Source organism: Apostichopus japonicus, chromosome 22 (assembly GCF_037975245.1).
Source record: "Apostichopus japonicus isolate 1M-3 chromosome 22, ASM3797524v1, whole genome shotgun sequence".
Classification (NCBI taxonomy): Eukaryota; Metazoa; Echinodermata; class Holothuroidea; order Aspidochirotida; family Stichopodidae; genus Apostichopus; species Apostichopus japonicus.
In genome coordinates, this window is record NC_092582.1 from 15804714 (window position 1) to 15819719 (window position 15006).

The following is a 15006-nucleotide window of genomic DNA, read 5'->3' on the forward strand; positions in this document are numbered from 1 at the left end:
GTGACGGTACGGAATGTCACGGAGGATCAATTTGGTCGGAATGGTTTGAAGTAACTTTGTATGATTGCCCCCTAAAATCGAAGTAACATATCCCACTAACCCTTGAAGTATGTTTCCTCGCCCTCCCCTTCCACATTAAACTGTGTGTATTTTCTGAGATCGATGGTGGTGTCTAACACTTCTGTTACACCTCATTCGAAACTAGGTCAGATAACTAACCGCGTATTTTTTTTTCCCAGGACGAACGTGGGCATCGGCCAATCAAATCCCTGGATTCCAAACATGTGACGCTTTTTCAAAAAACATGTTCTGAATCTTTTTTCCTAGTTTTGACCCCAGATTATGAACGACAATCCTGCAATTTCATAGAAAATGTATCCTTAACCCACTTTCTAAACCCTTACTCTGATTTCAAACGAATTTGTAAATTCCTAAAAAACCTGAAACCCACGTTCGTCCTGGAAAAAAAAAAAACGCTAACCTGCATTAGACGTTTCTTTTTGCGCGAGTCTTCACACCCTTTAAATCCTCGCCTACCACCCACTGACCTCCCTCCTTTCAATCCCTCACCAGGGCACTTCGAGAATGCCACCGGCTCCGAGCCTGTGTACGGAAACAATATCGTTTGTACATAGCGCCATCCTTAAATTAGCCAATTGCAATGTCCGCTCGCCGTGAACACAAAACTTGAAAGTGCATTTCTTTTACCTACCACAAATATTAACTATGCATAACAAAGATGAGTTCATCAAGTTCTAGAAAGAAATATGTTCACGAGAGGTATCTGTTTGTATCTATTCATCTTGATATTAATTGCCAAAGTTTCAGGAGCCAGAATTTCATTCACGGGACAAATTGACATCAAGTTTAGGCTAAGTAACGTATAACATAGCACAACTGTTATTTACTGTAACTAGGCTAGGCTGTAGCATAACTGTTACTGTTTGCATATATCTTGTCATTGTACGTAGGCTACAGTACAGTATGTTAGACGAAGGCCTAGGTTTACAATGGTATACGGTATCTTCACGTGTAGCCTAAATTCGCGTACAGTAGCTGCACTGATACAAAAGTGATAGGCCTAGACGCTAATATATAGTTGCTGTGCTCATAAGTCAAATTGTAACCACTTTTTGCAATCTCACGTTTATCTACAAAGCTTTAACGGAAATGGCCAAAATTGCGCTGTGGCGCCACAGTGACAATTGACATGGAAACATCAGTTTAGTATTTTGAGACACTTCTGTATAAGGTTCGCCCTATGTTAGTTTTTTTACACCCATTTAGCGGAGTTTTACAGTAAAACATCAATGCACAATTCACATGCATGTGAATTTAGGGACATCTCCTTGCTTTGAGCAGCTTGATCACGGACCTTTTAGAAGTAACCTATAACGCAATACAGCCAAGGTACTTCTGGCAGAATCAGGTGAAACCATCAATGAAATCACATTGCTGAAGAATAGAACTAGGCTAGAAACAGCTGATTAAAATCAGCTAGACTAGATTTTCATCACCGATATCCTTTTAAAAATAAAAGAACATTAATGGGCATAGGCCCTATACTGCATGCCAAACTACAGTTACCTGTAGCCTAGTGTTAGTTTGCAGTTATTTGTTAAAGGGACTCTAGAATGGCCTCCCCTAGGCATGTTTATAGAGCTGGTCCGTCATTAAAGGCATTGAAGACTCGCCCCAAACAGCGTGCCACCATCTTTAAAAAGTTAACTTTCCGTTGCTTGCAAGTGAAGTTTTACTCTTGTCTAATTACCAACGGTAGCAAGCTGTGTGTGTATTTTCTGCGATCGATGGTGGTGTCTAACACTTCTGTTACACCGCATTCGATTCTAGGTCAGATTACCGGCATTAGACATTTCTTTTGCATGAGTCTTCACACCTTTTAAGCAAGTGCATTACTAATAGGCTTACATGTACATAGCTGTCTTACAGGCCTATCCTTTGTCCCAAAGTTACGCCAATGTAGTACCCAGCCATAGCCTTACAATAACATAGAATTCAACATTTTAATATCCTGTTGTGTTAAACCTAAAGCATATTGAAGATGTTCCTTCTGTCAATATTTGCAAAAAACACAAATACCCTAGCCTAGATATACTTAGACTATATCCTTTTGTTAGGGAAAAGTTAGAACAAAAGGTTTTGTAAATTAGATTGCCATTAGTTTAAACTTAAAACAAGATTACTCTGGTGACGTTAAGCAATAAAGTCACCACTCCAAACTATTGCATAGATTTGGCTATATTTAACTAATGAGGCCTATGCAAAGATATTTTTGTTAGTGTTAGGTTCATACATTTAAAGTCACCACACTCTCTAAAATAACAGAAAATGCTTTTTGAGGAATATTTTTGAATAAATATTACCAGTAACATAAGAAGCCTTGAAGTAGCAGTTACAAGAAAAATCCAAGTAGTTTGCAAATTATAACCCCATATTTGTAAATGTATGGACAACTTGCCAGAAAGTATTTTTTGTCATATTTTGTGGTGCAAGCAAATAATTGGAAATCTCTACTTCAAACACAGCCAATTTAAAGGTTTGCTGATTCATTGTTGTAGTTTTCATTTCATAAAGGTACCTTGGAAGAATAGACCCTACTACGATATTTCATTTTTTTTAACCAAATAAACACTGTTGGCCTAACAATTCTTGAAATTTCAATCTATATTAGCCTAGGCATATGATAATCGAGTCAATTGCTTGATTTAAGTTTCATATTTAAGGGATGCAAACTTTCAAGCTTTAGAAACACGCTTACAATTAGCAAAGTTTACATGGTTAACCAAGGCACTGCCTAATGACTTTTGGTCATTGACATGATTTGCATAGACCTACCCTAGTCCCTTTTACACAGCAAATGCATCTTTTGGTGATAAATTCTTCCAAACATCAATTTAAAAGTGCTCACTATTTGAACAAGCATTTATCATATATGCATGAATTCTTGAAATTTGAAGGTGTAGGCTTGTAAGTCTAGATTTGTGAGTACTATCTGGATAGCGAACGTAGTATGTACAGTATGACTGTCTTACAGGCGTAACAAGTAGCCTACCAGTCAGTGACTAGCAGCTGAGCTTACTAATCAATTAGCTGAATATTTATCAAGTAAACAATCTGAATATGAGCCTAGGCCTAGTACTTACTGTACATACCTGTATGTCCAGATTGGAAATTTCCTCAGCAATACTTGTTTGCTTCATCTACAGCCCAGCTCATCACTCTATCAGACGTACACTCTCTAACAGAACGACCTCAAACATACCAGGGAGCACCACTCCTCAACAACAACACCATGGCCCTAAGCATGGCAAGGAAAATCGAGGAAGATCGAGTACTGCTAACGGCATCTCACAGGACGGCGAGACTTTCAAGACTCCGACACGAGCCATTAAGGCAACATCATCTTTGAAAGGCGAGGGTACCCCAGAGTGCTACAGTAAAGTGGAGATGTGTGCTCCGACTCCTGGCCGACTCTCCAGGCCTTCGTACACAGGCGAAATGGACAACGATGGTTTCAGTGTCACAGTCGCTGTTCGAGTCCGACCTTTTAACAGAAGGTAAACAAAGTGGTTATGACAGACCCAGGGCGTTTGTTTATCCGGTATCGAGTCCGCAAGACGGTCAGATTGCTAAAATAACAAAGATTTATAGCAGTCTTTGTACACAGGAAGAAAATTAACATTTTGTAGTTAGACAAAACTCAGAGCCTTCACAACTGCTGCTCAAAATAATAATAATAATTGAATTTTTTATATAGCGCTTTATACCAGCGATAGGTCTCAAAGCGCTTTATAGACATTATTTTACCCCTGGTCAATGATAACCTGTCCCAGAGACAATCCCTCCAGTCGGCAGCAATTATATACTGTGCCCAATGACAAGTTATCTCACAGGTACCCATTTAACCCCTGGGTGGAGAGAGGCAAGTGAGATAAAGCATCTTGCCCAAGGACACAACATAATGAACTAGGCAGGAATCGAACCAGCAATCCTTGGATCACGAGTCCGACGCCTTAGCCAATTTGCCACCACGCTCTCACAATGTGGACAAATTAATACATCTTTCTCTGCATATATGTGCAGTCATTTGTTTCAGTTCTCTGAGTACATCCAGAGAAGGGGCCATCATAAACTACCTACTTTGAATGCGGTCTGGGCATCCTTGGGACAACAGGTCATTATTTAGACGTTGGCCCAACGAAAGCAAAGTTAACTGATCGCTTCCTTTGTAATTTAACTAAAATGACTGTACGTCAAGAACAAGTTTGATTCTGTAACAAGATAGATGGTCATCCTGGAGCACTAGAAGAAAGCTAAAATTTGTAAACTGTGCAATAAATAAGGGCCATGCTGTTGGCTGTTTTCAAAGGGCCACCAAAATTGTTAAAGCCTTAATCCATAATTCTTTTGTTTCTGTCAAAGTTGAACTATTCAGTTGGCACATGGAAATTTGTTCTTTCCAATTATGTTTTGGGTCATTTTGTCAGGGTTTCTGCTAGTGATAGAGTGAAGCAGTTAACCATTTTCGATCCATCCAAAACTAGATTTAATACCAATCTGGTCGATAAATTTGAATTGTCATTTTTTTCGCCACCAGGGAAGAGGCGGACGGCGATGTGACGAAGGTGGTGTCGATGTCGGGTAACGAGGCCACGGTTACCTCCGGTCGAGGAGCGGGTGTCCACAGCTTCTGTTTTGACCACTGTTTCTGGTCGTTTGATCACAAATCATCCACTTTTGCCACCCAGCAGATGGTATACGAGAAGGTTGGGCAACCACTGCTTCACAGCGCCCTGGAAGGTTACCACACTTGTCTGTTTGCGTACGGACAGACAGGATCGGGAAAGTCATATACGTAAGTTAATTTTCAACAATGTTTGGTCAATTTGAATTTCCTTTATTATGTTGTACACTGTCAACATGTTATGGTATGATGGTTAGTAATACTTAGAACATGTGATTGGTAGAATTTATAAAATGTTAATAAAAGTAGTTAAAATTTTAGCAAAAATAGGAATGTTGCAGTTTGATCTTTTTCTGTTTGATTTTCGTGTTAGGATGATGGGGGACAGTGAAGCCAAAGGTGTCATACCAAGATTTTGCGAGGAACTATTTTCAAAGATAACGAACCCTGAAGAAGAAAATGTAAGTATGTTAGGGAATCAAATTGAAAATATATTACAAGTAACCATGTTGTTTGCAGAATTATGTTTTTCACTGTCAATACAACTGATTAGAAATTGTTATGTTGTTTAGTTATTCAATTAATATTAAAATCACCATAGAAACCCACTTATTCAGGTCAGATGTACTGTAACTATTTAGCCTCATCATTTGGTTATAGGAATCGGGCTGAAGCTGTTAAATATTCCAATCGACCTTGGATAGTTATCGGCTAGTTTTCATATTCAGGAGGGTGTAGAAATACCGGACAGAATTTATACAGACCATTCACTTTAGTCATTTGTAGTTAATTCTTGGGGAAGGGAGAGGGGGGTGGGTACTGCCTCACTCTTAGACTGCTCTAATCACTGTGATTTTGAACTTAAGATATTTAATGGTTCATTTCTCCAGAAAAAACTATAAGTGGTAACGAAATTTCATACAACGTTGCCAGATGGCAGTATTTCTAACGGTCTACAACTTATCAAAATGTTATTTTGTGTGTTAAGTCTCCATTTAAGTATTCTTCACTTCATTCTCATTCATTCCATTCTGACACCTTTTCAGGTCAGCTATAAAGTCGAAGTGAGTTTCTTTGAAATCTACAACGAGAAGATCCATGATCTACTCTGCGATTCAAACGACAAAGAAAACAAAAAAGCGACGGTAAGTCGGGTCTTCGGATGTGTTCCTTTATTGACATTTAAATTGATGTTGAGAAAGACTATTTGATATAAGCAGTGCAAGCCTGGTTTTATATGCATAAATTGTGCTGTCTTAATGGCTTTAGTGTATTGATATATGACTCTTTCCCTCCCTTCCCCTCCCCTCCTAAAAACACAGAAAAAGGAATAAAAATTGCCAGAGAGCAAGACCAATGGAAGTTTTTTCATGTAACAGTACCATGATATCATAAGTTTGAAACGTCATTTGTGCATGGATTGGAAATACAGGTGATCTGAAAGTTTTCACCAGAAACCTGTCCTACCCTTTGGACAGAACTTTGTCCCAAGAGTTGATACCGTCTTCCATACTAAAAACTAGAATTTCTAGGTGACAAAATAATAATGCCATAAATTGACAAAGACAGTTCAGGCAGGCAAATGTTAACAATTTGTAATTGCCATCTTTATGCCTTTTGGTTAGGTGTTAATCTGCAATGCATCACATTTGTATTTTTATTTCTTGACATTTTCTCCTTTTCCAGCTTCGAGTCAGAGAACATCCTTCATTAGGACCTTATGTTGAGGGTCTCTCAGTGTAAGTGTACATAATCAATGCTGTTTCCTTTTTGTTGTTATGTTCGTTGTTTTCAGAAGACTTTCTGCTTCAGTTTTTTCGTTCTGGGTAGTTTATAGCAAAGTTCTCACCAGGGTGGGGGGGGGGGGGGGGGTGGTAACCTACTAACCACCCGTCTGTTTCTTCACCAGGTACCCTGTAACCAACTAACCACCCGTCTGTTTCTTTACCAGGTACCCCGTTACCTACTAACCACCCGTCTGTTTCTTTACCAGGTACCCCGTTACCTACTAACCACCCGTCTGTTTCTTTACCAGGTACCCCGTTACCTACTAACCACCCTTCTGTTTCTTTACCAGGTACCCCGTGACGACCTTCTCCGATATCAGTCGGTGGATCAGAGCTGGTAATAGTCAGCGAGCCACGGCTGCTACCGGCATGAACGATGCCTCGAGCAGGTCTCATTCTGTGTTCATGATTGTACTTACAAGGACCAAGGTATGTAACTCATTCTGTTATCCTTTCAAGCTGGGTCAGAAGAAAATTGCCGAGGAGGGGGGGGGGAGAAGTGCTAGTATGGACAAAATTGTTTGGTAAGGTCATGAATATATGCAATATTCGATTAGGTCATATCTATCATATTGCCCAATTCTGTCAAGAACATTTGCTATGGATATTTGCAAGGTGTGGATAATTGGGTGAAACATGGACATTAATTTGTGTAAATCCCTATCAGATAATCGAAAGGTCAAGTCATAAATATTCATAGCAGAGGAACTATTTATGTTAATTTCTAGAAGTCATTTTGTTCTTTTATATAAGCATCTCCTGTCATTCTTGGTCTGTTTTGTAACCACCAGAGTGAAAATTTTGAAGATGGTGAACACGTCAACAGCATGGTCAGTAAAATCAATTTGATCGACTTGGCCGGAAGTGAGAGAAGCTCTACAGCGCAGACATCGGGTGATAGGTTAAAGGTAAGAAAGAAAAACATGCATGCTAGGCACATCCCCACAAAAGGGTATAAAATAACACAAAGCAAATGGTAGGCACATCATAACACATTATAACACATTGCACTTGCTAGATACATACCCCAAAAAGGGTACATTTCGTCACGACTATAGAGGAAAGGCGTAGAAGAGCACAGTGGGAGGTCATAGTCTCAGGGAGAGCATATATGGGCATTGTTATGTAAAGAAAAGCATACTGTACCTGCTCACCTCTTGTCTGGTGGAAAGTTTTAATGCGATAAAATGTCACTTCTTTTGTCATCCCAGGAAGGATCCAACATCAACAAGTCTCTGATGACATTAGGGAAGGTCATTTCCAATTTGTCAGAGAAGTCTCTCAACCCTAAGAAGAAAGTCTTCATACCCTACAGAGAAAGTGTTCTAACCTGGTGAGTACATTCTTTGCACTTCATCTATGTTTGACCCATCTCCTCGCACACTTTATCTACCCCATCTCCCCCACTCCCCCGCCCCTGCTTTCTATGGATAGTGACCTGACCAACATACCTTTCATTAAAGTTACAAAGTTTCATTTCAAAAGTACAAGAATATGATGAGAATATGATGGTTTGGTATAATCTCTGTCTTACTACTAATACTAGAATTTAAGAACAATGTCTCAGTCTTCCATTGAGACACACACACATATATCTTTGAACCACCATCTTCAAAGTTGTGAAAGCTGGGTCATCCAGAGGACAACATCTAAAATTCCATAAAAAAAATTCCAACTCTGTTTTATCCCTTTCTAAGTAGTACAGTAAGGTTATTTTGTCAATTCTTAATAAGCATTTCTATTGTCAAAAGTGATTCAAAGTTAGTAACTAAAAAGATTTACAGATAATTTGTTTGTGATCCAAACTTTCTGTTGTCTGCATGTTAACTAAAAATGCAGTTCAGCACTGTCAAAATGCACCAAACACCTCTGCAGAGGGGGGGGGGTGAATTTTCTTATCTAATGTAAACATTTTGTGTCATGTAACGTAAATCAAGAGGTAATGCATAACCAACTATATGACATGATTATTTTGAAGGTTACTCAAGGAAAGTCTTGGCGGTAACAGCAAGACCGCAATGATAGCTACAGTTAGCCCGGCTAGCACTAACGTGGAGGAGACGATGAGTACTTTAAGATATGCCAAGCAGGCTGAATCCATCATTAACATACCAAAAGTCAATGAAGATCCCAATGCAAGACTGGTCAGAGGTAAGATAAACTTCAATTAACTTCAAGTCTTTGTGTGTTTCTATATATATATATATCTATATTTTTTTTGTGGGGGGGGGGGGGGGGACTTACTCTTCCTTTGCATGTGTGTGTTTGTGAAGTCACAGAGAATTTTTAAAGTGTTTTCTATTCATCTATTTGATGGAGTAACAACAATTTTTTTTTTTTCCTTTTTTTTTGCCCATAATTTTTAACTTTGAATTTGTACCTGTTGTTGATTTATATTAAACTCTAAAAGAGGTCAGAGTGTTTGTAAACTCTGCTCCTCTCTCAATATAGCGAATCTCAAAGCAGAATGAATTTGAGGACAGTCGTACAGTTATCTGGAAACCTGAAACTGTGACTCAGACTTGTATTGAGTCTGTACTTGTATATACATATACATATTCTAGCTGGTAATAAGTACCTGGTACTCGCCTCACAGATTTGTACTCAGCCTTGTACTCAGGACATTTTGGGGGATCTAGTATTGATACTAGTTAGTTAAAGGTTTAAGTACTCATGATTACGGACTTCACAATTGTACTCATAACAAGGAGAATGCTACTGGTACCCATACTCACGTTGTTGTACTTGTTAAGTACAAGACTGTTTGAGTGATCTGTAGAGGCTATATCCTGATTGAAGCGAACATCATTTCACCAAAAAAATCATCATAAAAGTGGTTTTAATATGGACCAAATCTTATAAAGGATAGGCTTTCCTGCCAGTGTCTAGCGATAATTACACTTAGAATAGTTAGACTGTTTGAAAGCCAACCTTTAATCTGGTTTATTTAATTACAGTATTTCCAATTATCATCTCCAGTATACTATAATGTAAATATAACTTTTGTTTCTAGAATTACGAACTGAGATTGAGAGACTGAGGTTAATCAGCAAAGGCAGTTACAATGTAAGTAGAAGCCTAATTTCTTGAAGTAAATTTACAGCATTTTTGATGATAGGGGCGGTGGGGGGGGGGAGGGCTTGGTTTGTAATTTGCCAAATGTCAAGATTTATTAGTTTATCCAACAGAAGAAGCTTAATCACTTTATGAATGGTTATGGTTCGCATATAAAAAAAATAAACTCCTTGTGGCATTTGCCCCAATCAATAAGTAGAAATTGAAAAAGTACTTATTTTGAATCTAGAATCCATGCTTACCTTTTTCCTATTTTCTTTTCTTTTCTATTAAGAAAATATTCAACAAACATGATTTTTTTTTGTGTGCGAAATCTTCACCTTCCAGAAACAGCTAGATTTAGACAAGATTAAGAACTGCCAGCCGAACCTGATAAACATCGACGAGAACCCGCAGAAAGAAGAGGTGCTGGTGTACTTATTGAAGAACGGCAAGAACCGCATCGGAGGAGAATCTGGCGAAAAGGAGGAGGAGGAGGACAAGCCTCAATATTGGTGAGAAATCCCAGGTTAAAAACAACAGCGTAACAACAAGGCCACTGTAGAGTGTTTCTCTACTCCTGAATTGAGGAAAATAACTTGTATGTTTCTGATCTGGAGTATTTAAATATCCAATAATATCATCAATCAAAATAACATGTTTCACGTCCATGCGGGCTAAATATTTTTACTCCAATCAATAAATGCCTAGCCAGTCAGTGGGTTAGTATACCTAGCCTACTCTTTTCCAGGGCTTCACCCCTGGGCCCCACCACTGCCGTGGCCTAACCCCAACTGTTTCGGCTTGCATGTCGAGGTCATCCTAATAGTCCCCACAAGTTATTTCAGTGATAATTTCAAAGGCGGGCTCACCCCTAAATGAGTAAACACTTATATACATTTGTTACATTTCTACATATATATATATATTTATACATATGTATATATACTTTATATTTTTATACATATTATATTATTTATACATATATACATATTATACCCTTATTTATTATATATTGTACCCTATACCCTAATATAATAATTACATATTATACCCTTATTATACATATATATATTCATACATTTATACATTTGTTTATTTGTTCACCAAATAGTGTTGTTGAAAATGCCAACAAACTCTACTGTGTCAAACCAGGGAATGCCTTTCAAACTTTGGTCAACGGAAGAGAAGTCCGAAGACAAACCTTTCTTAATCATGTGAGTTACTAATTAATACTAACCTTTATTAACTGACATGTTTTCATTCTTGGGCCGTCCTTTCTGCCAATGTGTACTGTGAAGAAGCGCAACAGATAAATACATTTCTAAATTGTCTATTCAAATTATAAAAGATCTTCTGCTATCTAATCAAATAAGTCTATGCTATTAGGTTGGAGGGTGTCTTTTAAAGCTTGTCGGAGGTGTTCTTCTGCTGTCTAGTAAAGAAAAGTCTTAAAGCGGGTTGGGCTGTTTGAGGGCATGGATGACAAAGAGGTCTTTGCTAATTAGTTGGACAACAAAAGAATGGCTGTATTGTTGTACTATGTATGGTCAACCAATTGCTGAAGTCAAACAGGGCTTTTCAAAAGCATTTTGACAAACATGTTTATGCTATTAAAATAGACGGGGGTTTTTCAAAAGCATTTTAACAAACATGTTTATGCTATTAAAAGGGACTGGGCCTTTTCAAAAGCATTTTGTTAATCATGTTTATGTTATTAAATGGACAGGGTTTTTTGAAAAGCATTTTAACCAACATGTTTATGCTATTAAAATGTACAGGGCTTTTCAAAAGCATTGTAACTAACAGGATTATGGTCATGGACTTTTTCAAAAGCATTTTGGACATGTTAGGAGCAACCAAATAATTGGAATGAGGGAGGGGGGGTGTCAAATTTGGTGTGAATGTAAATATTTCTCAGTCAAGAGTAATAAGAAAGTTACAAATCAGCTTTTCTTGGTTTTGTATATAGAAGTGAATTTTTTCTTCCCCTCTCCCATTCCACGATGGCAGGGTGACAGGCTGATCGTAGGAAACAGTTACTTCCGTTTCAACCATCCAGAAGAGGTCAGGAAGAAGAGGAAGCGTAAGGCTACCTCCAGTCACTCTGAGGATGTAGGAGGATTCAAGTACGCTAGAAACGAGATCATAGAGGAACAAAAGAAAAAGTAAGGATGCTTGAAATACTCCAAAAGAAAAGATTTGAGGGAAAGAGAGTGTCGTGGATTTGATTCCATTAAAACTATTTGTTGGTAATTTTGATATGCTGTGGAGAATGTTTACGATATAACTGAGTATCCTTAGACAGGAGGAAGTTAATGCTATGATAAGCATGCCAGCTGTGACATTCATGCTTCTTTATGCAACCGTTCACATTCGGTCGTCAATGTTACCGACCCTATTAAGCTAGCACTGCTTAAGTGAGTTTTGACTGTAGTCAATAAATTCCAAAAGTGAATAAAGTGATGTGAGGAAAGTTTTTAACATATTTTTCTCATAGAGACAAAACTGTGACTTGAGTCTATGACTCGGCTCAAGCGAGTAGCAAATAAACTGGTAAAGATTAGACTCGGGCCTTAACGTGAAGTGGCTCAATACAACTCTGTACAGTATTACTCAGAATAAGGTCAGAGTTGATCGCTGCTAAAGGCATTCCAATTTCAAATCTTACCAAATTTAACTCAAGTTATATATGGAAGTCGATGATTCCACTTCATCTGCTGTGCTACAAGTCTTGTTGCCCAATTTCGTTACTTGATCTGATACTCAAATGCAAAACTGGAATTTTTTTTTCCTCATTTATTTAAGAAAGAAAATATGACTTAGCATCAAGGTTAAGGCAAAGTATTGTTATGGGATTTTAGTTTGTAAATTTTACCCAACTTGATGCCAAAATGATAAAAGGCTCTTTTATTAGAAATTTGCCTTCTGACCATGGTAACTAACTCAGTCACCAATAAATATCTGTTTGTCCTATCTGTCGACTGAATTTCTTTCGTTTCTGTTCTTTTTCTTTGATTCAGAATGGAGGATGAAGTCAATAAAATGAGAAAAGAGATGGAGATTGAGATGGAAAGAAAGATAAAATTAGCAAAGGTATTTGTCAACAGTTTATTTAACTACTGTATGAAACCGTTAACTAGCTTTCTTCTTCCTGTCCTCTTCTAATGCAAGTAGTCATCGATAAATAAATTACCACCTGCGTTAAAAAAAGGTGTTTAGCTTTAAATCCATCAAAATCCTTTTTGATTTAAAATGAACCTTGCAGGGGAATTTTTTACAAAGGTGGACAATATTAAATATTCAGAATTACTCCTGATAATATTGTCAAATATTTAGAGTTTTCGACAAGTTCAGTTTAAATTTGATATAACTTGACCATGATAGCAAATTGTCTCCAAAGTAATCTTTTAACTTGACTCATTTCCTGTTCAGGAATCGTCTCATGTGGAGGCCACTCAACGTAACCAGGAATCGCAGAAGAGAATCGAAGGGCTAACATCGCAAGTGGTTAGTTAACTTAATTGAGTTATCATTTATGGCAAAGATTAATAACGATGATGAGGTCCTTTGTCTCCTCTAACGAGAAATGTAATGCATGTGCCTGAATATCATTCTCTAAAAACAATAGTAATAATGGATATTTATAATGCGCTGGTATCCGTAAATAAAAAAGAAGCTCATGGCGCAGTGACACATACAGTGCGACAGCAAAACAAAAAAACAGTAAACATAGTACAAGACAATAATGCAAGCAAAAATGGGCAACAATGAACAATTAATTAAACAGTTTTCGTCAGAAGAGTCTTGAGAGAGCGTTTAAAAGAACCAAGAGATGGACTGTGTTTTACATGTTCTGGAACCAGGCTGTTCCACAGAGAAGGGGCAGCAGCAAAAGCTCTTGTGCCCCATGATCAATTTGCGCAATTTTCACACAGAAATATGATATAATATAATTCTTCACCCTCTGTTTCTGTGATTGTTTTTTCACATGAATTTTTGTAGACAGCTATGTCACAGAACATCAAGAAACTCTATTTGTAAAACTCTATTTGGCAAATCTTTTTGTCAGCTTTTCTTCATAATTCTTCTTCGTCTTTCAGAGCAATTATCAAGAGCAGCTTCTCAACCTGCAGGATGAGAGGAAAGACCTAGAGATACGAACTTCGTCTTTGTTTCAAGAGAAAGCGGTAAGAAGCCAAGTATCTGAGACGAGATGACGAGATAATCGTGATGAATTTCCTATAGAGATTCTGCTCTACAGATTACAAAAAATGAAAACATACATCAAGTTTGTGGGACAGAAAAATTGTGTGTATGGAGTGAAACAGGATATAGCCTGGTTACTGATAGAGCGTTCAGATGGTTACAAAGAGGTTGACTTCTTCGGTGCATAGAGGGGGGTATTCAGTAATATGTGTGAATGTGAAATGGCTCACTCAGAGTGATACAATGATACAACTTAAAACACAAAGTAGAGCTAAGTCTCGGGTAAATATCCTTGCTGTCTGCAACGTATAGTATGGCACACCAGTACAATTAACACAAACAACACATTGCGTTGTTTCAGAAGTTTACTTAAATATATAGTTTAAATCTATATATATAGATGTGTTAATGCTATATAAATACAAAGAACTGGAAGAGGATTTAATTAAGAAGCAAAGCTTTTAGGAACCGTCCCTCTTTACAAAATGGAGACAAATTAGGAAGAAATAACAATAAAGAAAATGAAACAACAAGAGAAAAAAAGGATAGGAAAATGGGTAATACCAAAGAATTAACTATTGGAAATTAATTGTTAAGTAAAGTGAGACTTATGTTTGCACTCAATGAAACATGAAAATTACGTGGCAATCAAAATGTCGCTTAGGAGTCCCAAGGACACTTGTTAACCCTCACTTTGTGAAAACATCTTGGCGGATTCCTCCTCTCTTTCCCTTTTTTTATATTTTATCATTGTTTTGAACATTTTAAGTCATCCTCAGTAGGAAAAAATATGGTTTTAAAAAATAAGAAATTCTAAACAAAGAGGAAGAACCTGCTATAGCAAGTTTTATTTTAGACACTTATATTTTTGGAGTCATATAAATAAAACAAAAGTTACTTAAATTATTTACAGAAATTACTCCAGCAGTTACAGAACGTGAAGAACCTATTACAGACTACTCTGCTCCCTGTGATTGGAGTACCGACCAGACCATCTCCATACCAGAGACATCAGTCAAAGATACTGCGTGAACTAGAAACGGAGAAAGACAGAATGACGCAGATGGTGAAGAATCTATCGCAGAAGAGACGACACAGGCCAGTAACAGGTAGATGTGGCACTGCGTCTTTTGTTACAAAGATGAGAACTTTTTTTAAAGTTTGGCATAAATATATTTTTAATAAAGTACCAGCAGAACTAACGGCAAGGTGGATGGAATTGTATAATTTTAATTTCGAAATAATATTTTG

General features: G+C 37.5%; 1 protein-coding gene across 1 annotated transcript in view; it reads left to right on the plus strand.

Moving 5' to 3' along the window:
* Nucleotides 1–623: 623 nt before the first annotated feature.
* The window catches only part of LOC139963818 (kinesin-like protein KIF14), a 30245-nt gene continuing 15862 nt past the window's right edge, over nt 624–15006 (plus strand). The window contains exons 1-18 of the mRNA XM_071965000.1: nt 624–780; nt 3228–3578; nt 4619–4876; nt 5079–5166; nt 5752–5850; nt 6392–6444; nt 6783–6921; nt 7284–7400; nt 7704–7825; nt 8471–8643; nt 9506–9558; nt 9895–10061; nt 10661–10763; nt 11560–11714; nt 12570–12642; nt 12982–13056; nt 13650–13736; nt 14669–14864. Of these exons, the coding sequence (XP_071821101.1) occupies nt 740–780; nt 3228–3578; nt 4619–4876; nt 5079–5166; nt 5752–5850; nt 6392–6444; nt 6783–6921; nt 7284–7400; nt 7704–7825; nt 8471–8643; nt 9506–9558; nt 9895–10061; nt 10661–10763; nt 11560–11714; nt 12570–12642; nt 12982–13056; nt 13650–13736; nt 14669–14864 (2350 nt within the window). The 5' untranslated portion in view covers nt 624–739. The remainder of the gene's footprint in view (nt 781–3227; nt 3579–4618; nt 4877–5078; nt 5167–5751; nt 5851–6391; nt 6445–6782; nt 6922–7283; nt 7401–7703; nt 7826–8470; nt 8644–9505; nt 9559–9894; nt 10062–10660; nt 10764–11559; nt 11715–12569; nt 12643–12981; nt 13057–13649; nt 13737–14668; nt 14865–15006) is intronic.